This window comes from Triticum aestivum, chromosome 1B (genome assembly GCF_018294505.1).
Source record: "Triticum aestivum cultivar Chinese Spring chromosome 1B, IWGSC CS RefSeq v2.1, whole genome shotgun sequence".
Lineage (NCBI taxonomy): Eukaryota > Viridiplantae > Streptophyta > Magnoliopsida > Poales > Poaceae > Triticum > Triticum aestivum.
Genome location: NC_057795.1, coordinates 659,595,928 through 659,619,511, shown reverse-complemented (window position 1 = coordinate 659,619,511; position 23,584 = coordinate 659,595,928). Strand labels below are relative to the sequence as shown.

At 42.5% G+C, this 23,584-nt stretch overlaps 3 protein-coding genes across 3 annotated transcripts; all 3 read left to right on the top strand.

Annotated features, from left to right (window-relative positions):
- Window positions 1-4,075: 4,075 nt before the first annotated feature.
- LOC123081806 (uncharacterized) lies at window positions 4,076-6,436 on the top strand. The gene has a single exon (XM_044504332.1). The coding sequence runs from the start codon at window positions 4,076-4,078 to the stop codon at window positions 6,434-6,436; it is 2,361 nt and encodes a 786-aa protein (XP_044360267.1).
- A 4,369-nt stretch (window positions 6,437-10,805) lies between these two features.
- Window positions 10,806-14,991, top strand: LOC123081794 (uncharacterized). The gene is made up of 3 exons (XM_044504322.1): window positions 10,806-10,887; window positions 11,943-14,314; window positions 14,983-14,991. Exons 1-3 carry the CDS (start codon window positions 10,806-10,808, stop codon window positions 14,989-14,991), a joined length of 2,463 nt encoding a protein of 820 aa, XP_044360257.1.
- Window positions 14,992-19,964: 4,973 nt separating this feature from the next.
- On the top strand, window positions 19,965-22,325 carry LOC123081782 (uncharacterized). Its single transcript, XM_044504315.1, has one exon. The coding sequence runs from the start codon at window positions 19,965-19,967 to the stop codon at window positions 22,323-22,325; it is 2,361 nt and encodes a 786-aa protein (XP_044360250.1).
- The last annotated feature ends 1,259 nt before the right edge of the window (window positions 22,326-23,584 follow it).

Genomic DNA, 23,584 nt, shown 5'->3' with positions numbered 1-23,584 from the left:
ATTCAAGCAGCATGGAACAATTTTGCAAAATGAAGGTTGAGTTCGCAAGAGAAGCTAGAAACCATGAAAACCTTCAAACCCAGAGTCACTCCAGGCTAATTACTGTCTAGGCAGCATCATTCATGTAGCAAACCAACAGCAAAAGGGAAGTATGACCAGTACACACAGCCTCTTGCAGTACAGACTGAACATGTAACAAAGGGTGCATCGATTTTTGGAAGCATTTTGGAGCATCGATTTTGTTTTTTTTTGCTGAGACCTGCATGAATGTCATTTTGTCATGAAAATTTGTACGCATGTGAAAATTATATCAATGTTTGTTGCCAAAAAAATTCAGATTTTTTTGAACTTTTTAAATATATTTTTTGTTTGTACTGTAGCAAAGGGTGCCTGTGAGCTCGAGCTCACAATAGCACTTTCGCATAACTCACTACTACTTTTAGTTTATACTCCCTCCTGTCTCATATACTAATAACACTCAATCTGATCTATCTAGCACTAAAATACGTCTAAATACATTCATTGAGCGACAATTAATATGAGACGGAGTATATGCTACTCTCTCAGTCCCACTGGGACCAAGGAAGTATATACTATCTCCTTTTTGAAGTAGACATTGATGCTAAAAGAGTATTTCCCCAAGTTTACCTACTAACATAATATAAACTATTATTAATTTGTTTAGATGATATTTGTATGATCATATTTCACATGAATAATGTTTCCATGATCCCAAAAGGTAGTTGTGTAAATAGCTAATACAGATCTATTTCGTTTTGGCAGATGAACTAAACACCATTGAGAATTGCAGCTTAGAATGTAGGTCTTCCGTGTGTGACAACAAGGTCATGGTCAACATAGGTAAATAAATCCATCTGAATATATTTATATTCATTTTGTATGTGGAAACTAATTAAAAAGTTAGTAATTGACGCATACTATGCTTTTTTGGCACCAGCTACCAACAGTGAAGAGATGAAACTCTTTGTGAAACTCTGCGGTGATGCTTGTGATAGTTTATGTAAGGGGGATGCTCTACTGGCATCCCTTGATCTTGATGACTAATAATGCATATGCATGGTCTGAAATTTCACAAGCCAAAGTTATGTCCCGCCTTCGTGTTCAATAAAACTGGATCCCATTGAGAGTATCCAAACAAGTGTGTCGGTTTGTTTATGTGCTTGTGTGTATTTTCTTTCGTTCCTACAGTAAAAAATATCATGGTGGATGCCATGTTGCTGCCTGCTTGATGTACTGCCATGATTGAGATATAATAATATATGTTGTATCATTTGCCTATGGATATAAACTCTATGAGCATATGCCTCATGTAATATTCTTTGGTCTTTAATTTATTTATTTTAGGCTTGACCTCAAGTTGTTTGATGTATGCGATGTAAACCATGAAACGGATCTTGTTTTCCGCATTTTCAGTGAACACTTCTCTGTAGTATTCTGTTGATATGCCGGGGGTTTTGACCTCCTTTTCGAAGAGAGAAAAAAAATATTCCGTTGATATTTATGGTATCGCTCAAACAAGTATGGGCTACTACTTCAGATGAAACCGCCCATTTTCTGCAATATTCAAGGACATGCTCTTTTTTTGCATGATATACAAGGTCATGTTCGATGCATAGAAGTAACTGTCCTAGGCAGATGCATGTGTTTAACAATCCTCCCTATTTGCACCATGTCTCCATCTACCATTAGCCCATAACTAGGTGCAACACTCGCGCTTAAACAGGCGAACACTATTGATATATATTTATCCAAAAGCTTGTATAAATTAGAATAGTTGGAGGAAAAAGATGTTCTATGAGTTTAACAATTTTTTAAATACATGATTAACATTATTTTAAATGTGCATATTTTGAGATCTAAATTTTTTATACATCAAGAAAATAAATTATACACGTTTAAATTTTTTTAAATAGATGATTAAAATTTGTAAAGATGATAATTATCATTTTTTTAAATACATGTTTTGATGTCTACTTTGTGCGAGACGCATTGTACATTTTTCGTATACAGCTGAAACATTTATTTTATACTCCCTCCGTTCCTAGATATAGGGTGTATAGTTTTTGAACATTTATTTTATACTCCCTCCGTTCCTAGATATAGAGTATATGTTTAACATTTTTCAAGTACATGATGAACATTCTTTTAAACACGTGTTTTTGAACATTGTTGTTCTCATATGTACTCCCTCTGTAAAGGAATATAAGTAGTGATCTAAACGCTTTTATATTTCTTTATGGAGTATTAAGCATTTTTTCAATTACGTGTTGAAACATTTTTTTCAAATGCTATCACCATTTTTCAAAAGTTGCACGAACATTTTTTTAACACTGCACAAACTTTTTCAAAATATATATTTTGTTTTATACATTTTTTATATAAATCATAAAAAAATATACACGTTTAACATTGTGTCATATACTCCCTCCGGATCTACTACATTGTTACGGAGTACTCCCTCCGTAAACTAATATAAGAGCATTTAGATAATTAAAATAGTGATCTAAACGCTCTTATATTAGTTTACAGAGGGAGTATATGTTTTGAGGTTGTGGATCACCAGCGGGCCGACCGATTATCGTCCGCTTCTGTCTCGCTACAAGCAAGTCATACTCGCGCCCGCCTCCAGATCCTAAAGAAAGAAAAATCTCGCCCACCTCCCCTGTACGGCGGCACCGGATCCTGTAGGGGAGGCCAAGGAGGACACCACCCTCTACCGCGTGCGCCGAGCCGACCACCGAGAAGGGAATCGAGGAGGCGGCGGCGCCCTTCCGCGCTCGGTCCCTGACCTGAAGCGGCTGGCCGGTGGCCGCGAGGAGGACCGCAAGGCAGCGGTATGGCCTTGCATTTTGCGCCCTTCTCCATTGCATTGTTCAAGATTTCGTGTGCCGCGGTCTCCGGCATGGCCGGGAGCAGGAGTATGCCGAGTTCCTGTATATGTCGAAGCGCCACTCCACTGATTTCGGTGAGCGCTCTCTCAATTTCTCTGTTTCCTCGCACGGGGACGATTAGTAGCCAGACTTTAGGAGTACATTGTTTTTGCATATTTGACACTAATGGAAAAAATATATATGCCTGAGTAGGATTCCCAAGAGCGTTTGTGAGGCACAAATAAGCAATTTTCTCTGTTGTTCTAGCACAAATAAGCAATCCCTTCTAGTACTAGATAGCCAGTCAGATATACAGTACTTATCATCTTGAGCTTCAGTTCAGTGCATGTGTCCTTCTTTGATCAAAAAAAAAAGTTCAGTGCATGTGTAAGCATGTGACTCTGCCGGTTTCCTCGGTGATTGTTGGTTACCACTGTCATTAGTTTTTGTTTCTGGCTGCTAGCTAGTGTGTAGACTAGGAAGTGGAGCTATGAACAATGTTGATCAGCTGTCCTAGTAAGTAGGACAAATTTTGCAGACTGGATCTGCCAATCACTGACATCCTCAATTCAGATCGACAACAACCCCAGCCAAAGAAAACCGTCCCTGACAACCTTGTGTTTTCTTAGGACTTCAAGCGAATATTGATGCACAATAGCTATAGTTTAACAGGTCAGTACAAAGTTTAAACACAATACTGAACCTAACTAGCTCTCTACAGGTAAAGCTATTAGTGGATCAACTTAGGACTGCTCATATGCCAGTCCCATCTCTAGAGACAGGACTCGAGAACAACACTTGTCTCATGTCTCCACTGGAAGGTCGAAGCATTGATCTGCCTAGCTAGCTGGTGCATGCCGGTACGTATGTACTTGATCCTTGTTTTTTGTTCCTTATTATCCTCTCTCTAGCATGGATGCAACATCTCGATAACAGTAACAGCTAGCTAGACTACATACTACTACTAGTAGATGTTTTACACATATATATGATCTAGTTATAGTGTATGGCTATGTGCATCGGTCAATCCAGAGGCCGGGGGTTATCCTCATGTTGAAAAAAAAACTGATATAGTATAGCTAATCTGAATTTCGGTGCATGCAGGACAGGAGCACTTAATGGCTAGTACATGCTTTTTTGCGGGACCATGGATAGAGCAGGCGGTCGATGGGTGGAGCAACTGGATGTACCGGACAGTGGCGCTTCTCAGCTTAGCGTCACATCTTATCCTTGTCGTCTTCGCCGACATCCGCCGGCGCAAAAGCAGAAGTTTGAGGAGAGGGTTGGTGTGGGTGGCATACCAGCTGACCGACTGGGCCCCAGCATATATCATGGGCAACCTGTACATCGAAACCTCGCCGCGCAAGAAGATGATCTTCGCCTTCTGGGTGCCGTTCCTCTTGCTACACAACGCTCGCCCTGATAACATCAGCGCCTACAGCATGGGGGACAGTGGGCTCTCGGCGCGCCTAACGATAGTTGTTCCCTTTCAAACCTTGGGATCCATCTACCTTATGTGCAGGTATATACTTGCGGACTATAGTACCGGATTGTTGCGCTGGGCCTCCTGCATCATGTTGTTCTTGGGCATTTTCAAGTATATAGAGAGTGGGGTGGCGCTATGGCGAGCCGACTTGGGCTACATCTGGAGGTCATTCAAGCAGCAGCGACAGCGGCAGCACCCAAGTAGCTTTGGTGATGATTATGGTGGAGGCAGGGAGCAGGTGCTAGAAGATGAGAAAGCCCTGCTGGTTGCTCACGACCTGTTCGATATTTGCAAGGGTGCCTTTTCCGATTATCCGGTGGACCTGCGTCATCATAAAACCGGCATAAGCATGTTCTCTGGTAGATGGGAGAGTATGTGCAAGGTGGTGGAGATGGAACTCTCCCTTATGTATGACATCCTCTACACCAAGGCAGCCGTAGTCCACACCTGGCATGGCTACGCCATCCGTCTGGCCTCGCCATTCCTTACCGCCATCGCGCTCCTGCTGTTTGGCCTCCAGTGCAAAGAGGGCTTGAAGAACTCCTTGAAGACGGAAGATACAGTTATCAGTTATGTATTGTTGGTGACGACCTTCCTCCTTGATGTGAGATGCTTGCTCAGTGCAGTAACGTCAGCCTGGACACATTCATACTTCAAACATATGCAAAACAATTGGTTGAAGCATGAATTTTGGTGCCTGGAGAGATGGGAGAATCTCCGCCGGTTTGTCGTGCCTCTGGGTCTTTCCCGGCTCTCCATGTGGTTGGGGACATGTGAATGTGCAAAGGAACCGAAAAGCTACAGGAGGTGGCAGGGCAAGTTCCAGGGGCGCAACATGTTGTCTGAGTGCACTCGTGGCTGGGACACCCTATACAGCAGATTTGGACTGCTGAAGAAGATTGGATGGGAAGATCAGCCGAGCGGCCTTAGGAGTCCAGACTATGTCAGGGAGCTGAAGTTAAAACACGTATGCACACAGTTTTTTGCTCCTGCAGTGCAGTTTGTCGACAATATGGAAGATGATCCTCCTGGGCTGCCTGACCCCAGTCAGAAGGACCCTGTCGGTATGAGACTCACTCCTGTTGATCTGGAACAAAATGTGCAAGCTGCACAGTCAATGCCCATTCACTCCGAGCAAGTTGATCACTGGAGCCTTGGTCACGCCAATTTCATGTACGGTCAAGCCCTGCCTGAACTGTATGAGCAACAGACTGATCACCGGAGGTATGATCGAGCCCTTCCTGAAGCTTATGAGCGAGTTTATCTACGGAGGCATGCCCACACCGGTTCCAACTATGATGGGGCACGGCCTGACATGGACGAGAAAGCTGCTCGCACTATTGACCAGTCAGACGAAGACATGTCCTTTCCTCCTGAATTTCAAGAGGTTATTCTTATCTGGCACATTGCCACAGACATCTTCCTCTTGTGCAGCCCGAAGATCATCGGAGGAGTGCTCGAGGAACATGTGAAGGGGATCAAGGAGTTGTCAGATTACATGATGTTCCTCGCCACTGCAAACCACAACATGCTACCAGGCCGTAAGTTCCACACCATGTACAAAACAACCCTCAGTTTGCTTAAGATGCTGGCCAGGGAATCTAGTTCCAGTGGTTATACAGGGAAAGAGAAGCTTTCCATGTGGATGCTGGACCACAAGGATCATCTTAGAACCCTCGTAGTTAGTACTACTAATCATCTCGAGCGCACAGCTAGTATTTGCATCTTGGCAGGAACTCAACTTGCTGGGAAGCTGCTAAGTCCACGGCCCAAGTATGGTGAAAGAATGATTATGAAAGCAGAGGAACATATGTTGAAAGGACATGCACACTGGATTCCAGGTTTGGCGAATGAACTTCCTGGGGGCACAGAAGGCATGTTGGAGTTCATCCTGGATGCGTGGGTGCGTCTGCTCATGTTTGCGTCCCTCCGGTGCAGCAGGGATTCTCATGCCAAGCAGCTCAGCTATGGTGGCGAGCTCACGACCCTCGTATGGATCATCACGGAACATACAGAAAAGAGTGTCCTCAAAAAGCATCTCAAGACACTTCTCCTTTGAAAACTACCATGCATATTCCTCTGCAATAAACTTTATTATGATGCTTTTTTATCTCACTAGCTAATCTGTACTCTCCTTCAGTCTCTGTTTTGTACTCATGTATCTCTGGATTAGTAGTTGTGCTCCTTTATCTCTCGTTTAATTGGTCGTCATTTCCCTGCTATCCTTGATTTGCATTATTAGTGTGTGCTATGTCTGAACCTTATCTATAAGAACCATTTACTAGTCTGTGACTTGATCTACAAGACCACACAGTTTCTTCATTGTGATTGCACTTTCTTGCAGTCACTAACAAAAAAGGGATGAAGACTGTTGCTGAATGGTAAATTATTACAGCCTGCCTTTGAGTACAATAATAGCACTTTTCATGTATTTATGTATGTGAGTACAATATAATAGACTCTGAATACAAGAACAGCCGTACCGGAAGTTGTACTCTGCTTTTGGCGGTCTCAGTTTGTATTCATGTATTCTGTCTCATCCAATTTGGTCGTATTTGTGCAATTGTGCTCATGTATCTCTCTTTCTCTAATGAGAGAGAAGTGTCTATTATTCACAGTTTGGTCGGTTTCACAAACTGTTACATATAATCTGTCACAGTTTGTGTGACAGTATGGAAGTTGGGATTTGCTGCAATCATTTGGACCCTGTGGAAGACAAAGAAATTGTTTCCCGGGACAATGTCCTAGTCCCCGTAAGCCTATTATTCGTCAAGTTTGTTACTGGGTTGATCTCTGCTCAAGTCCGGAGAAGGAAAGAAAAAAGTGGCAAAACTATTTGCCAACAACAGCTGCTGGGGGTGGTAGCAGCAGCAGCAGAAAGATTTGGCGTTTTTCATTTTTGCTTGTATTGTAGATCCGGGAGCTTATTTCCTACTCCATCCATATGCAGTCCGTATTGAAATGCTTATATGTAGAAACAGAGGCAGTATTTTTTGTCGAACTGAACTGTGACTATTTAAGTCTGATCACCTTAACGGCATTGGGGAGAAATATATGCTTCCTCCGTGTTTGTGTTGGTCGTTTGCAATTACTACCAAAATCAAATGGCATGTCTGAAATCTTCAGCTACAAGAAGCATTCACTGGTAGTGATCTCAACATCTTGTAGTAGAGTTGTAGGCGAGTCTCGCCGGCCGAGGATGGATGCATAAACAACGACAGCATAGTAGCAATGGTAAAACAGGCAAAAAATTCAGGGATGCCTAGTTAAGAAAACGAAGACGACACCTGACTGAAAATTAGATACGATAACAAATTGACAGCGGTAGAATGTTAAACACACTGAAATATCATATGGTAACAAGATCGGACTACGGCCCTTCGTAAGATAACATGGTAACAGATCAAACTAAATGACGGTTTACATGTGTCATGATTAAAAAGCAAAAAAGGAATAGAATGGAGTGATATTGTTTGGAATGAACAGAGGAAGTTCTTGCCAATCCAACTACTACATCTCATTCTTAAGCGAGACCCAGCAGTTCCAATGTTAACAACCTGTCTGAATGAGATTCAAGCAGCATGGAACAATTTTGCAAAATGAAGGTTGAGTTCGCAAGAGAAGCTAGAAACCATGAAAACCTTCAAACCCAGAGTCACTCCAGGCTAATTACTGTCTAGGCAGCATCATTCATGTAGCAAACCAACAGCAAAAGGGAAGTATGACCAGTACACACAGCCTCTTGCAGTACAGACTGAACATGTAACAAAGGGTGCATCGATTTTTGGAAGCATTTTGGAGCATCGATTTTGTTTTTTTTTGCTGAGACCTGCATGAATGTCATTTTGTCATGAAAATTTGTACGCATGTGAAAATTATATCAATGTTTGTTGCCAAAAAAATTCAGATTTTTTTGAACTTTTTAAATATATTTTTTGTTTGTACTGTAGCAAAGGGTGCCTGTGAGCTCGAGCTCACAATAGCACTTTCGCATAACTCACTACTACTTTTAGTTTATACTCCCTCCTGTCTCATATACTAATAACACTCAATCTGATCTATCTAGCACTAAAATACGTCTAAATACATTCATTGAGCGACAATTAATATGAGACGGAGTATATGCTACTCTCTCAGTCCCACTGGGACCAAGGAAGTATATACTATCTCCTTTTTGAAGTAGACATTGATGCTAAAAGAGTATTTCCCCAAGTTTACCTACTAACATAATATAAACTATTATTAATTTGTTTAGATGATATTTGTATGATCATATTTCACATGAATAATGTTTCCATGATCCCAAAAGGTAGTTGTGTAAATAGCTAATACAGATCTATTTCGTTTTGGCAGATGAACTAAACACCATTGAGAATTGCAGCTTAGAATGTAGGTCTTCCGTGTGTGACAACAAGGTCATGGTCAACATAGGTAAATAAATCCATCTGAATATATTTATATTCATTTTGTATGTGGAAACTAATTAAAAAGTTAGTAATTGACGCATACTATGCTTTTTTGGCACCAGCTACCAACAGTGAAGAGATGAAACTCTTTGTGAAACTCTGCGGTGATGCTTGTGATAGTTTATGTAAGGGGGATGCTCTACTGGCATCCCTTGATCTTGATGACTAATAATGCATATGCATGGTCTGAAATTTCACAAGCCAAAGTTATGTCCCGCCTTCGTGTTCAATAAAACTGGATCCCATTGAGAGTATCCAAACAAGTGTGTCGGTTTGTTTATGTGCTTGTGTGTATTTTCTTTCGTTCCTACAGTAAAAAATATCATGGTGGATGCCATGTTGCTGCCTGCTTGATGTACTGCCATGATTGAGATATAATAATATATGTTGTATCATTTGCCTATGGATATAAACTCTATGAGCATATGCCTCATGTAATATTCTTTGGTCTTTAATTTATTTATTTTAGGCTTGACCTCAAGTTGTTTGATGTATGCGATGTAAACCATGAAACGGATCTTGTTTTCCGCATTTTCAGTGAACACTTCTCTGTAGTATTCTGTTGATATGCCGGGGGTTTTGACCTCCTTTTCGAAGAGAGAAAAAAAATATTCCGTTGATATTTATGGTATCGCTCAAACAAGTATGGGCTACTACTTCAGATGAAACCGCCCATTTTCTGCAATATTCAAGGACATGCTCTTTTTTTGCATGATATACAAGGTCATGTTCGATGCATAGAAGTAACTGTCCTAGGCAGATGCATGTGTTTAACAATCCTCCCTATTTGCACCATGTCTCCATCTACCATTAGCCCATAACTAGGTGCAACACTCGCGCTTAAACAGGCGAACACTATTGATATATATTTATCCAAAAGCTTGTATAAATTAGAATAGTTGGAGGAAAAAGATGTTCTATGAGTTTAACAATTTTTTAAATACATGATTAACATTATTTTAAATGTGCATATTTTGAGATCTAAATTTTTTATACATCAAGAAAATAAATTATACACGTTTAAATTTTTTTAAATAGATGATTAAAATTTGTAAAGATGATAATTATCATTTTTTTAAATACATGTTTTGATGTCTACTTTGTGCGAGACGCATTGTACATTTTTCGTATACAGCTGAAACATTTATTTTATACTCCCTCCGTTCCTAGATATAGGGTGTATAGTTTTTGAACATTTATTTTATACTCCCTCCGTTCCTAGATATAGAGTATATGTTTAACATTTTTCAAGTACATGATGAACATTCTTTTAAACACGTGTTTTTGAACATTGTTGTTCTCATATGTACTCCCTCTGTAAAGGAATATAAGTAGTGATCTAAACGCTTTTATATTTCTTTACGGAGTATTAAGCATTTTTTTCAATTACGTGTTGAAACATTTTTTTCAAATGCTATCACCATTTTTCAAAAGTTGCACGAACATTTTTTTAACACTGCACAAACTTTTTCAAAATATATATTTTGTTTTATACATTTTTTATATAAATCATAAAAAAATATACACGTTTAACATTGTGTCATATACTCCCTCCGGATCTACTACATTGTTACGGAGTACTCCCTCCGTAAACTAATATAAGAGCATTTAGATAATTAAAATAGTGATCTAAACGCTCTTATATTAGTTTACAGAGGGAGTATATGTTTTGAGGTTGTGGATCACCAGCGGGCCGACCGATTATCGTCCGCTTCTGTCTCGCTACAAGCAAGTCATACTCGCGCCCGCCTCCAGATCCTAAAGAAAGAAAAATCTCGCCCACCTCCCCTGTACGGCGGCACCGGATCCTGTAGGGGAGGCCAAGGAGGACACCACCCTCTACCGCGTGCGCCGAGCCGACCACCGAGAAGGGAATCGAGGAGGCGGCGGCGCCCTTCCGCGCTCGGTCCCTGACCTGAAGCGGCTGGCCGGTGGCCGCGAGGAGGACCGCAAGGCAGCGGTATGGCCTTGCATTTTGCGCCCTTCTCCATTGCATTGTTCAAGATTTCGTGTGCCGCGGTCTCCGGCATGGCCGGGAGCAGGAGTATGCCGAGTTCCTGTATATGTCGAAGCGCCACTCCACTGATTTCGGTGAGCGCTCTCTCAATTTCTCTGTTTCCTCGCACGGGGACGATTAGTAGCCAGACTTTAGGAGTACATTGTTTTTGCATATTTGACACTAATGGAAAAAATATATATGCCTGAGTAGGATTCCCAAGAGCGTTTGTGAGGCACAAATAAGCAATTTTCTCTGTTGTTCTAGCACAAATAAGCAATCCCTTCTAGTACTAGATAGCCAGTCAGATATACAGTACTTATCATCTTGAGCTTCAGTTCAGTGCATGTGTCCTTCTTTGATAAAAAAAAAAGTTCAGTGCATGTGTAAGCATGTGACTCTGCCGGTTTCCTCGGTGATTGTTGGTTACCACTGTCATTAGTTTTTGTTTCTGGCTGCTAGCTAGTGTGTAGACTAGGAAGTGGAGCTATGAACAATGTTGATCAGCTGTCCTAGTAAGTAGGACAAATTTTGCAGACTGGATCTGCCAATCACTGACATCCTCAATTCAGATCGACAACAACCCCAGCCAAAGAAAACCGTCCCTGACAACCTTGTGTTTTCTTAGGACTTCAAGCGAATATTGATGCACAATAGCTATAGTTTAACAGGTCAGTACAAAGTTTAAACACAATACTGAACCTAACTAGCTCTCTACAGGTAAAGCTATTAGTGGATCAACTTAGGACTGCTCATATGCCAGTCCCATCTCTAGAGACAGGACTCGAGAACAACACTTGTCTCATGTCTCCACTGGAAGGTCGAAGCATTGATCTGCCTAGCTAGCTGGTGCATGCCGGTACGTATGTACTTGATCCTTGTTTTTTGTTCCTTATTATCCTCTCTCTAGCATGGATGCAACATCTCGATAACAGTAACAGCTAGCTAGACTACATACTACTACTAGTAGATGTTTTACACATATATATGATCTAGTTATAGTGTATGGCTATGTGCATCGGTCAATCCAGAGGCCGGGGGTTATCCTCATGTTGAAAAAAAAACTGATATAGTATAGCTAATCTGAATTTCGGTGCATGCAGGACAGGAGCACTTAATGGCTAGTACATGCTTTTTTGCGGGACCATGGATAGAGCAGGCGGTCGATGGGTGGAGCAACTGGATGTACCGGACAGTGGCGCTTCTCAGCTTAGCGTCACATCTTATCCTTGTCGTCTTCGCCGACATCCGCCGGCGCAAAAGCAGAAGTTTGAGGAGAGGGTTGGTGTGGGTGGCATACCAGCTGACCGACTGGGCCCCAGCATATATCATGGGCAACCTGTACATCGAAACCTCGCCGCGCAAGAAGATGATCTTCGCCTTCTGGGTGCCGTTCCTCTTGCTACACAACGCTCGCCCTGATAACATCAGCGCCTACAGCATGGGGGACAGTGGGCTCTCGGCGCGCCTAACGATAGTTGTTCCCTTTCAAACCTTGGGATCCATCTACCTTATGTGCAGGTATATACTTGCGGACTATAGTACCGGATTGTTGCGCTGGGCCTCCTGCATCATGTTGTTCTTGGGCATTTTCAAGTATATAGAGAGTGGGGTGGCGCTATGGCGAGCCGACTTGGGCTACATCTGGAGGTCATTCAAGCAGCAGCGACAGCGGCAGCACCCAAGTAGCTTTGGTGATGATTATGGTGGAGGCAGGGAGCAGGTGCTAGAAGATGAGAAAGCCCTGCTGGTTGCTCACGACCTGTTCGATATTTGCAAGGGTGCCTTTTCCGATTATCCGGTGGACCTGCGTCATCATAAAACCGGCATAAGCATGTTCTCTGGTAGATGGGAGAGTATGTGCAAGGTGGTGGAGATGGAACTCTCCCTTATGTATGACATCCTCTACACCAAGGCAGCCGTAGTCCACACCTGGCATGGCTACGCCATCCGTCTGGCCTCGCCATTCCTTACCGCCATCGCGCTCCTGCTGTTTGGCCTCCAGTGCAAAGAGGGCTTGAAGAACTCCTTGAAGACGGAAGATACAGTTATCAGTTATGTATTGTTGGTGACGACCTTCCTCCTTGATGTGAGATGCTTGCTCAGTGCAGTAACGTCAGCCTGGACACATTCATACTTCAAACATATGCAAAACAATTGGTTGAAGCATGAATTTTGGTGCCTGGAGAGATGGGAGAATCTCCGCCGGTTTGTCGTGCCTCTGGGTCTTTCCCGGCTCTCCATGTGGTTGGGGACATGTGAATGTGCAAAGGAACCGAAAAGCTACAGGAGGTGGCAGGGCAAGTTCCAGGGGCGCAACATGTTGTCTGAGTGCACTCGTGGCTGGGACACCCTATACAGCAGATTTGGACTGCTGAAGAAGATTGGATGGGAAGATCAGCCGAGCGGCCTTAGGAGTCCAGACTATGTCAGGGAGCTGAAGTTAAAACACGTATGCACACAGTTTTTTGCTCCTGCAGTGCAGTTTGTCGACAATATGGAAGATGATCCTCCTGGGCTGCCTGACCCCAGTCAGAAGGACCCTGTCGGTATGAGACTCACTCCTGTTGATCTGGAACAAAATGTGCAAGCTGCACAGTCAATGCCCATTCACTCCGAGCAAGTTGATCACTGGAGCCTTGGTCACGCCAATTTCATGTACGGTCAAGCCCTGCCTGAACTGTATGAGCAACAGACTGATCACCGGAGGTATGATCGAGCCCTTCCTGAAGCTTATGAGCGAGTTTATCTACGGAGGCATGCCCACACCGGTTCCAACTATGATGGGGCACGGCCTGACATGGACGAGAAAGCTGCTCGCACTATTGACCAGTCAGACGAAGACATGTCCTTTCCTCCTGAATTTCAAGAGGTTATTCTTATCTGGCACATTGCCACAGACATCTTCCTCTTGTGCAGCCCGAAGATCATCGGAGGAGTGCTCGAGGAACATGTGAAGGGGATCAAGGAGTTGTCAGATTACATGATGTTCCTCGCCACTGCAAACCACAACATGCTACCAGGCCGTAAGTTCCACACCATGTACAAAACAACCCTCAGTTTGCTTAAGATGCTGGCCAGGGAATCTAGTTCCAGTGGTTATACAGGGAAAGAGAAGCTTTCGATGTGGATGCTGGACCACAAGGATCATCTTAGAACCCTCGTAGTTAGTACTACTAATCATCTCGAGCGCACAGCTAGTATTTGCATCTTGGCAGGAACTCAACTTGCTGGGAAGCTGCTAAGTCCACGGCCCAAGTATGGTGAAAGAATGATTATGAAAGCAGAGGAACATATGTTGAAAGGACATGCACACTGGATTCCAGGTTTGGCGAATGAACTTCCTGGGGGCACAGAAGGCATGTTGGAGTTCATCCTGGATGTGTGGGTGCGTCTGCTCATGTTTGCGTCCCTCCGGTGCAGCAGGGATTCTCATGCCAAGCAGCTCAGCTATGGTGGCGAGCTCACGACCCTCGTATGGATCATCACGGAACATACAGAAAAGAGTGTCCTCAAAAGCATCTCAAGACACTTCTCCTTTGAAAACTACCATGCATATTCCTCTGCAATAAACTTTATTATGATGCTTTTTTATCTCACTAGCTAATCTGTACTCTCCTTCAGTCTCTGTTTTGTACTCATGTATCTCTGGATTAGTAGTTGTGCTCCTTTATCTCTCGTTTAATTGGTCGTCATTTCCCTGCTATCCTTGATTTGCATTATTAGTGTGTGCTATGTCTGAACCTTATCTATAAGAACCATTTACTAGTCTGTGACTTGATCTACAAGACCACACAGTTTCTTCATTGTGATTGCACTTTCTTGCAGTCACTAACAAAAAAGGGATGAAGACTGTTGCTGAATGGTAAATTATTACAGCCTGCCTTTGAGTACAATAATAGCACTTTTCATGTATTTATGTATGTGAGTACAATATAATAGACTCTGAATACAAGAACAGCCGTACCGGAAGTTGTACTCTGCTTTTGGCGGTCTCAGTTTGTATTCATGTATTCTGTCTCATCCAATTTGGTCGTATTTGTGCAATTGTGCTCATGTATCTCTCTTTCTCTAATGAGAGAGAAGTGTCTATTATTCACAGTTTGGTCGGTTTCACAAACTGTTACATATAATCTGTCACAGTTTGTGTGACAGTATGGAAGTTGGGATTTGCTGCAATCATTTGGACCCTGTGGAAGACAAAGAAATTGTTTCCCGGGACAATGTCCTAGTCCCCGTAAGCCTATTATTCGTCAAGTTTGTTACTGGGTTGATCTCTGCTCAAGTCCGGAGAAGGAAAGAAAAAAGTGGCAAAACTATTTGCCAACAACAGCTGCTGGGGGTGGTAGCAGCAGCAGCAGAAAGATTTGGCGTTTTTCATTTTTGCTTGTATTGTAGATCCGGGAGCTTATTTCCTACTCCATCCATATGCAGTCCGTATTGAAATGCTTATATGTAGAAACAGAGGCAGTATTTTTTGTCGAACTGAACTGTGACTATTTAAGTCTGATCACCTTAACGGCATTGGGGAGAAATATATGCTTCCTCCGTGTTTGTGTTGGTCGTTTGCAATTACTACCAAAATCAAATGGCATGTCTGAAATCTTCAGCTACAAGAAGCATTCACTGGTAGTGATCTCAACATCTTGTAGTAGAGTTGTAGGCGAGTCTTGCCGGCCGAGGATGGATGCATAAACAACGACAGCATAGTAGCAATGGTAAAACAGGCAAAAAATTCAGGGATGCCTAGTTAAGAAAACGAAGACGACACCTGACTGAAAATTAGATACGATAACAAATTGACAGCGGTAGAATGTTAAACACACTGAAATATCATATGGTAACAAGATCGGACTACGGCCCTTCGTAAGATAACATGGTAACAGATCAAACTAAATGACGGTTTACATGTGTCATGATTAAAAAGCAAAAAAGGAATAGAATGGAGTGATATTGTTTGGAATGAACAGAGGAAGTTCTTGCCAATCCAACTACTACATCTCATTCTTAAGCGAGACCCAGCAGTTCCAATGTTAACAACCTGTCTGAATGAGATTCAAGCAGCATGGAACAATTTTGCAAAATGAAGGTTGAGTTCGCAAGAGAAGCTAGAAACCATGAAAACCTTCAAACCCAGAGTCACTCCAGGCTAATTACTGTCTAGGCAGCATCATTCATGTAGCAAACCAACAGCAAAAGGGAAGTATGACCAGTACACACAGCCTCTTGCAGTACAGACTGAACATGTAACAAAGGGTGCATCGATTTTTGGAAGCATTTTGGAGCATCGATTTTGTTTTTTTTGCTGAGACCTGCATGAATGTCATTTTGTCATGAAAATTTGTACGCATGTGAAAATTATATCAATGTTTGTTGCCAAAAAAATTCAGATTTTTTTGAACTTTTTAAATATATTTTTTGTTTGTACTGTAGCAAAGGGTGCCTGTGAGCTCGAGCTCACAATAGCACTTTCGCATAACTCACTACTACTTTTAGTTTATACTCCCTCCTGTCTCATATACTAATAACACTCAATCTGATCTATCTAGCACTAAAATACGTCTAAATACATTCATTGAGCGACAATTAATATGAGACGGAGTATATGCTACTCTCTCAGTCCCACTGGGACCAAGGAAGTATATACTATCTCCTTTTTGAAGTAGACATTGATGCTAAAAGAGTATTTTCCCAAGTTTACCTACTAACATAATATAAACTATTATTAATTTGTTTAGATGATATTTGTATGATCATATTTCACATGAATAATGTTTCCATGATCCCAAAAGGTAGTTGTGTAAATAGCTAATACAGATCTATTTCGTTTTGGCAGATGAACTAAACACCATTGAGAATTGCAGCTTAGAATGTAGGTCTTCCGTGTGTGACAACAAGGTCATGGTCAACATAGGTAAATAAATCCATCTGAATATATTTATATTCATTTTGTATGTGGAAACTAATTAAAAAGTTAGTAATTGACGCATACTATGCTTTTTTGGCACCAGCTACCAACAGTGAAGAGATGAAACTCTTTGTGAAACTCTGCGGTGATGCTTGTGATAGTTTATGTAAGGGGATGCTCTACTGGCATCCCTTGATCTTGATGACTAATAATGCATATGCATGGTCTGAAATTTCACAAGCCAAAGTTATGTCCCGCCTTCGTGTTCAATAAAACTGGATCCCATTGAGAGTATCCAAACAAGTGTGTCGGTTTGTTTATGTGCTTGTGTGTATTTTCTTTCGTTCCTACAGTAAAAAATATCATGGTGGATGCCATGTTGCTGCCTGCTTGATGTACTGCCATGATTGAGATATAATAATATATGTTGTATCATTTGCCTATGGATATAAACTCTATGAGCATATGCCTCATGTAATATTCTTTGGTCTTTAATTTATTTATTTTAGGCTTGACCTCAAGTTGTTTGATGTATGCGATGTAAACCATGAAACGGATCTTGTTTTCCGCATTTTCAGTGAACACTTCTCTGTAGTATTCTGTTGATATGCCGGGGGTTTTGACCTCCTTTTCGAAGAGAGAAAAAAAATATTCCGTTGATATTTATGGTATCGCTCAAACAAGTATGGGCTACTACTTCAGATGAAACCGCCCATTTTCTGCAATATTCAAGGACATGCTCTTTTTTTGCATGATATACAAGGTCATGTTCGATGCATAGAAGTAACTGTCCTAGGCAGATGCATGTGTTTAACAATCCTCCCTATTTGCACCATGTCTCCATCTACCATTAGCCCATAACTAGGTGCAACACTCGCGCTTAAACAGGCGAACACTATTGATATATATTTATCCAAAAGCTTGTATAAATTAGAATAGTTGGAGGAAAAAGATGTTCTATGAGTTTAACAATTTTTTAAATACATGATTAACATTATTTTAAATGTGCATATTTTGAGATCTAAATTTTTTATACATCAAGAAAATAAATTATACACGTTTAAATTTTTTTAAATAGATGATTAAAATTTGTAAAGATGATAATTATCATTTTTTTAAATACATGTTTTGATGTCTACTTTGTGCGAGACGCATTGTACATTTTTCGTATACAGCTGAAACATTTATTTTATACTCCCTCCGTTCCTAGATATAGGGTGTATAGTTTTTGAACATTTATTTTATACTCCCTCCGTTCCTAGATATAGAGTATATGTTTAACATTTTTCAAGTACATGATGAACATTCTTTTAAACACGTGTTTTTGAACATTGTTGTTCTCATATGTACTCCCTCTGTAAAGGAATATAAGTAGTGATCTAAACGCTTTTATATTTCTTTACGGAGTATTAAGCATTTTTTCAATTACGTGTTGAAACATTTTTTCAAATGCTATCACCATTTTCAAAAGTTGCACGAACATTTTTTTAACACTGCACAAACTTTTTCAAAATATATATTTTGTTTTATACATTTTTTATATAAATCATAAAAAAATATACACGTTTAACATTGTGTCATATACTCCCTCCGGATCTACTACATTGTTACGGAGTACTCCCTCCGTAAACTAATATAAGAGCATTTAGATAATTAAAATAGTGATCTAAACGCTCTTATATTAGTTTACAGAGGGAGTATATGTTTTGAGGTTGTGGATCACCAGCGGGCCGACCGATTATCGTCCGCTTCTGTCTCGCTACAAGCAAGTCATACTCGCGCCCGCCTCCAGATCCTAAAGAAAGAAAAATCTCGCCCACCTCCCCTGTACGGCGGCACCGGATCCTGTAGGGGAGGCCAAGGAGGACACCACCCTCTACCGCGTGCGCCGAGCCGACCACCGAGAAGGGAATCGAGGAGGCGGCGGCGCCCTTCCGCGCTCGGTCCCTGACCTGAAGCGGCTGGCCGGTGGCCGCGAGGAGGACCGCAAGGCAGCGGTATGGCCTTGCATTTTGCGCCCTTCTCCATTGCATTGTTCAAGATTTCGTGTGCCGCGGTCTCCGGCATGGCCGGGAGCAGGAGTATGCCGAGTTCCTGTATATGTCGAAGCGCCACTCCACTGATTTCGGTGAGCGCTCTCTCAATTTCTCTGTTTCCTCGCACGGGGACGATTAGTAGCCAGACTTTAGGAGTACATTGTTTTTGCATATTTGACACTAATGGAAAAAATATATATGCCTGAGTAGGATTCCCAAGAGCGTTTGTGAGGCACAAATAAGCAATTTTCTCTGTTGTTCTAGCACAAATAAGCAATCCCTTCTAGTACTAGATAGCCAGTCAGATATACAGTACTTATCATCTTGAGCTTCAGTTCAGTGCATGTGTCCTTCTTTGATCAAAAAAAAAAGTTCAGTGCATGTGTAAGCATGTGACTCTGCCGGTTTCCTCGGTGATTGTTGGTTACCACTGTCATTAGTTTTTGTTTCTGGCTGCTAGCTAGTGTGTAGACTAGGAAGTGGAGCTATGAACAATGTTGATCAGCTGTCCTAGTAAGTAGGACAAATTTTGCAGACTGGATCTGCCAATCACTGACATCCTCAATTCAGATCGACAACAACCCCAGCCAAAGAAAACCGTCCCTGACAACCTTGTGTTTTCTTAGGACTTCAAGCGAATATTGATGCACAATAGCTATAGTTTAACAGGTCAGTACAAAGTTTAAACACAATACTGAACCTAACTAGCTCTCTACAGGTAAAGCTATTAGTGGATCAACTTAGGACTGCTCATATGCCAGTCCCATCTCTAGAGACAGGACTCGAGAACAACACTTGTCTCATGTCTCCACTGGAAGGTCGAAGCATTGATCTGCCTAGCTAGCTGGTGCATGCCGGTACGTATGTACTTGATCCTTGTTTTTTGTTCCTTATTATCCTCTCTCTAGCATGGATGCAACATCTCGATAACAGTAACAGCTAGCTAGACTACATACTACTACTAGTAGATGTTTTACACATATATATGATCTAGTTATAGTGTATGGCTATGTGCATCGGTCAATCCAGAGGCCGGGGGTTATCCTCATGTTGAAAAAAAAACTGATATAGTATAGCTAATCTGAATTTCGGTGCATGCAGGACAGGAGCACTTAATGGCTAGTACATGTTTTTTTGCGGGACCATGGATAGAGCAGGCGGTCGATGGGTGGAGCAACTGGATGTACCGGACAGTGGCGCTTCTCAGCTTAGCGTCACATCTTATCCTTGTCGTCTTCGCCGACATCCGCCGGCGCAAAAGCAGAAGTTTGAGGAGAGGGTTGGTGTGGGTGGCATACCAGCTGACCGACTGGGCCCCAGCATATATCATGGGCAACCTGTACATCGAAACCTCGCCGTGCAAGAAGATGATCTTCGCCTTCTGGGTGCCGTTCCTCTTGCTACACAACGCTCGCCCTGATAACATCAGCGCCTACAGCATGGGGGACAGTGGGCTCTCGGCGCGCCTAACGATAGTTGTTCCCTTTCAAACCTTGGGATCCATCTACCTTATGTGCAGGTATATACTTGCGGACTATAGTACCGGATTGTTGCGCTGGGCCTCCTGCATCATGTTGTTCTTGGGCATTTTCAAGTATATAGAGAGTGGGGTGGCGCTATGGCGAGCCGACTTGGGCTACATCTGGAGGTCATTCAAGCAGCAGCGACAGCGGCAGCACCCAAGTAGCTTTGGTGATGATTATGGTGGAGGCAGGGAGCAGGTGCTAGAAGATGAGAAAGCCCTGTTGGTTGCTCACGACCTGTTCGATATTTGCAAGGGTGCCTTTTCCGATTATCCGGTGGACCTGCGTCATCATAAAACCGGCATAAGCATGTTCTCTGGTAGATGGGAGAGTATGTGCAAGGTGGTGGAGATGGAACTCTCCCTTATGTATGACATCCTCTACACCAAGGCAGCCGTAGTCCACACCTGGCATGGCTACGCCATCCGTCTGGCCTCGCCATTCCTTACCGCCATCGCGCTCCTGCTGTTTGGCCTCCAGTGCAAAGAGGGCTTGAAGAACTCCTTGAAGACGGAAGATACAGTTATCAGTTATGTATTGTTGGTGACGACCTTCCTCCTTGATGTGAGATGCTTGCTCAGTGCAGTAACGTCAGCCTGGACACATTCATACTTCAAACATATGCAAAACAATTGGTTGAAGCATGAATTTTGGTGCCTGGAGAGATGGGAGAATCTCCGCCGGTTTGTCGTGCCTCTGGGTCTTTCCCGGCTCTCCATGTGGTTGGGGACATGTGAATGTGCAAAGGAACCGAAAAGCTACAGGAGGTGGCAGGGCAAGTTCCAGGGGCGCAACATGTTGTCTGAGTGCACTCGTGGCTGGGACACCCTATACAGCAGATTTGGACTGCTGAAGAAGATTGGATGGGAAGATCAGCCGAGCGGCCTTAGGAGTCCAGACTATGTCAGGGAGCTGAAGTTAAAACACGTATGCACACAGTTTTTTGCTCCTGCAGTGCAGTTTGTCGACAATATGGAAGATGATCCTCCTGGGCTGCCTGACCCCAGTCAGAAGGACCCTGTCGGTATGAGACTCACTCCTGTTGATCTGGAACAAAATGTGCAAGCTGCACAGTCAATGCCCATTCACTCCGAGCAAGTTGATCACTGGAGCCTTGGTCACGCCAATTTCATGTACGGTCAAGCCCTGCCTGAACTGTATGAGCAACAGACTGATCACCGGAGGTATGATCGAGCCCTTCCTGAAGCTTATGAGCGAGTTTATCTACGGAGGCATGCCCACACCGGTTCCAACTATGATGGGGCACGGCCTGACATGGACGAGAAAGCTGCTCGCACTATTGACCAGTCAGACGAAGACATGTCCTTTCCTCCTGAATTTCAAGAGGTTATTCTTATCTGGCACATTGCCACAGACATCTTCCTCTTGTGCAGCCCGAAGATCATCGGAGGAGTGCTCGAGGAACATGTGAAGGGGATCAAGGAGTTGTCAGATTACATGATGTTCCTCGCCACTGCAAACCACAACATGCTACCAGGCCGTAAGTTCCACACCATGTACAAAACAACCCTCAGTTTGCTTAAGATGCTGGCCAGGGAATCTAGTTCCAGTGGTTATACAGGGAAAGAGAAGCTTTCCATGTGGATGCTGGACCACAAGGATCATCTTAGAACCCTCGTAGTTAGTACTACTAATCATCTCGAGCGCACAGCTAGTATTTGCATCTTGGCAGGAACTCAACTTGCTGGGAAGCTGCTAAGTCCACGGCCCAAGTATGGTGAAAGAATGATTATGAAAGCAGAGGAACATATGTTGAAAGGACATGCACACTGGATTCCAGGTTTGGCGAATGAACTTCCTGGGGGCACAGAAGGCATGTTGGAGTTCATCCTGGATGCGTGGGTGCGTCTGCTCATGTTTGCGTCCCTCCGGTGCAGCAGGGATTCTCATGCCAAGCAGCTCAGCTATGGTGGCGAGCTCACGACCCTCGTATGGATCATCACGGAACATACAGAAAAGAGTGTCCTCAAAAAGCATCTCAAGACACTTCTCCTTTGAAAACTACCATGCATATTCCTCTGCAATAAACTTTATTATGATGCTTTTTTATCTCACTAGCTAATCTGTACTCTCCTTCAGTCTCTGTTTTGTACTCATGTATCTCTGGATTAGTAGTTGTGCTCCTTTATCTCTCGTTTAATTGGTCGTCATTTCCCTGCTATCCTTGATTTGCATTATTAGTGTGTGCTATGTCTGAACCTTATCTATAAGAACCATTTACTAGTCTGTGACTTGATCTACAAGACCACACAGTTTCTTCATTGTGATTGCACTTTCTTGCAGTCACTAACAAAAAAGGGATGAAGACTGTTGCTGAATGGTAAATTATTACAGCCTGCCTTTGAGTACAATAATAGCACTTTTCATGTATTTATGTATGTGAGTACAATATAATAGACTCTGAATACAAGAACAGCCGTACCGGAAGTTGTACTCTGCTTTTGGCGGTCTCAGTTTGTATTCATGTATTCTGTCTCATCCAATTTGGTCGTATTTGTGCAATTGTGCTCATGTATCTCTCTTTCTCTAATGAGAGAGAAGTGTCTATTATTCACAGTTTGGTCGGTTTCACAAACTGTTACATATAATCTGTCACAGTTTGTGTGACAGTATGGAAGTTGGGATTTGCTGCAATCATTTGGACCCTGTGGAAGACAAAGAAATTGTTTCCCGGGACAATGTCCTAGTCCCCGTAAGCCTATTATTCGTCAAGTTTGTTACTGGGTTGATCTCTGCTCAAGTCCGGAGAAGGAAAGAAAAAAGTGGCAAAACTATTTGCCAACAACAGCTGCTGGGGTGGTAGCAGCAGCAGCAGAAAGATTTGGCGTTTTTCATTTTTGCTTGTATTGTAGATCCGGGAGCTTATTTCCTACTCCATCCATATGCAGTCCGTATTGAAATGCTTATATGTAGAAACAGAGGCAGTATTTTTTGTCGAACTGAACTGTGACTATTTAAGTCTGATCACCTTAACGGCATTGGGGAGAAATATATGCTTCCTCCGTGTTTGTGTTGGTCGTTTGCAATTACTACCAAAATCAAATGGCATGTCTGAAATCTTCAGCTACAAGAAGCATTCACTGGTAGTGATCTCAACATCTTGTAGTAGAGTTGTAGGCGAGTCTCGCCGGCCGAGGATGGATGCATAAACAACGACAGCATAGTAGCAATGGTAAAACAGGCAAAAAATTCAGGGATGCCTAGTTAAGAAAACGAAGACGACACCTGACTGAAAATTAGATACGATAACAAATTGA

Coding starts and splice junctions, on each gene's coding strand:
- LOC123081782 (XM_044504315.1), top strand. CDS start 19,965: ATGTACCGGACAGTGGCGCTTCTCAGCTTAGCGTCACATCTTATCCTT.
- LOC123081794 (XM_044504322.1), top strand. CDS start 10,806: ATGGCCTTGCATTTTGCGCCCTTCTCCATTGCATTGTTCAAGATTTCG. Junction 10,888..11,942: donor CGGCATGGCCGGGAGCAGGA/GTATGCCGAGTT, acceptor CGGTGCATGCAG/GACAGGAGCACTTAATGGCT.
- LOC123081806 (XM_044504332.1), top strand. CDS start 4,076: ATGTACCGGACAGTGGCGCTTCTCAGCTTAGCGTCACATCTTATCCTT.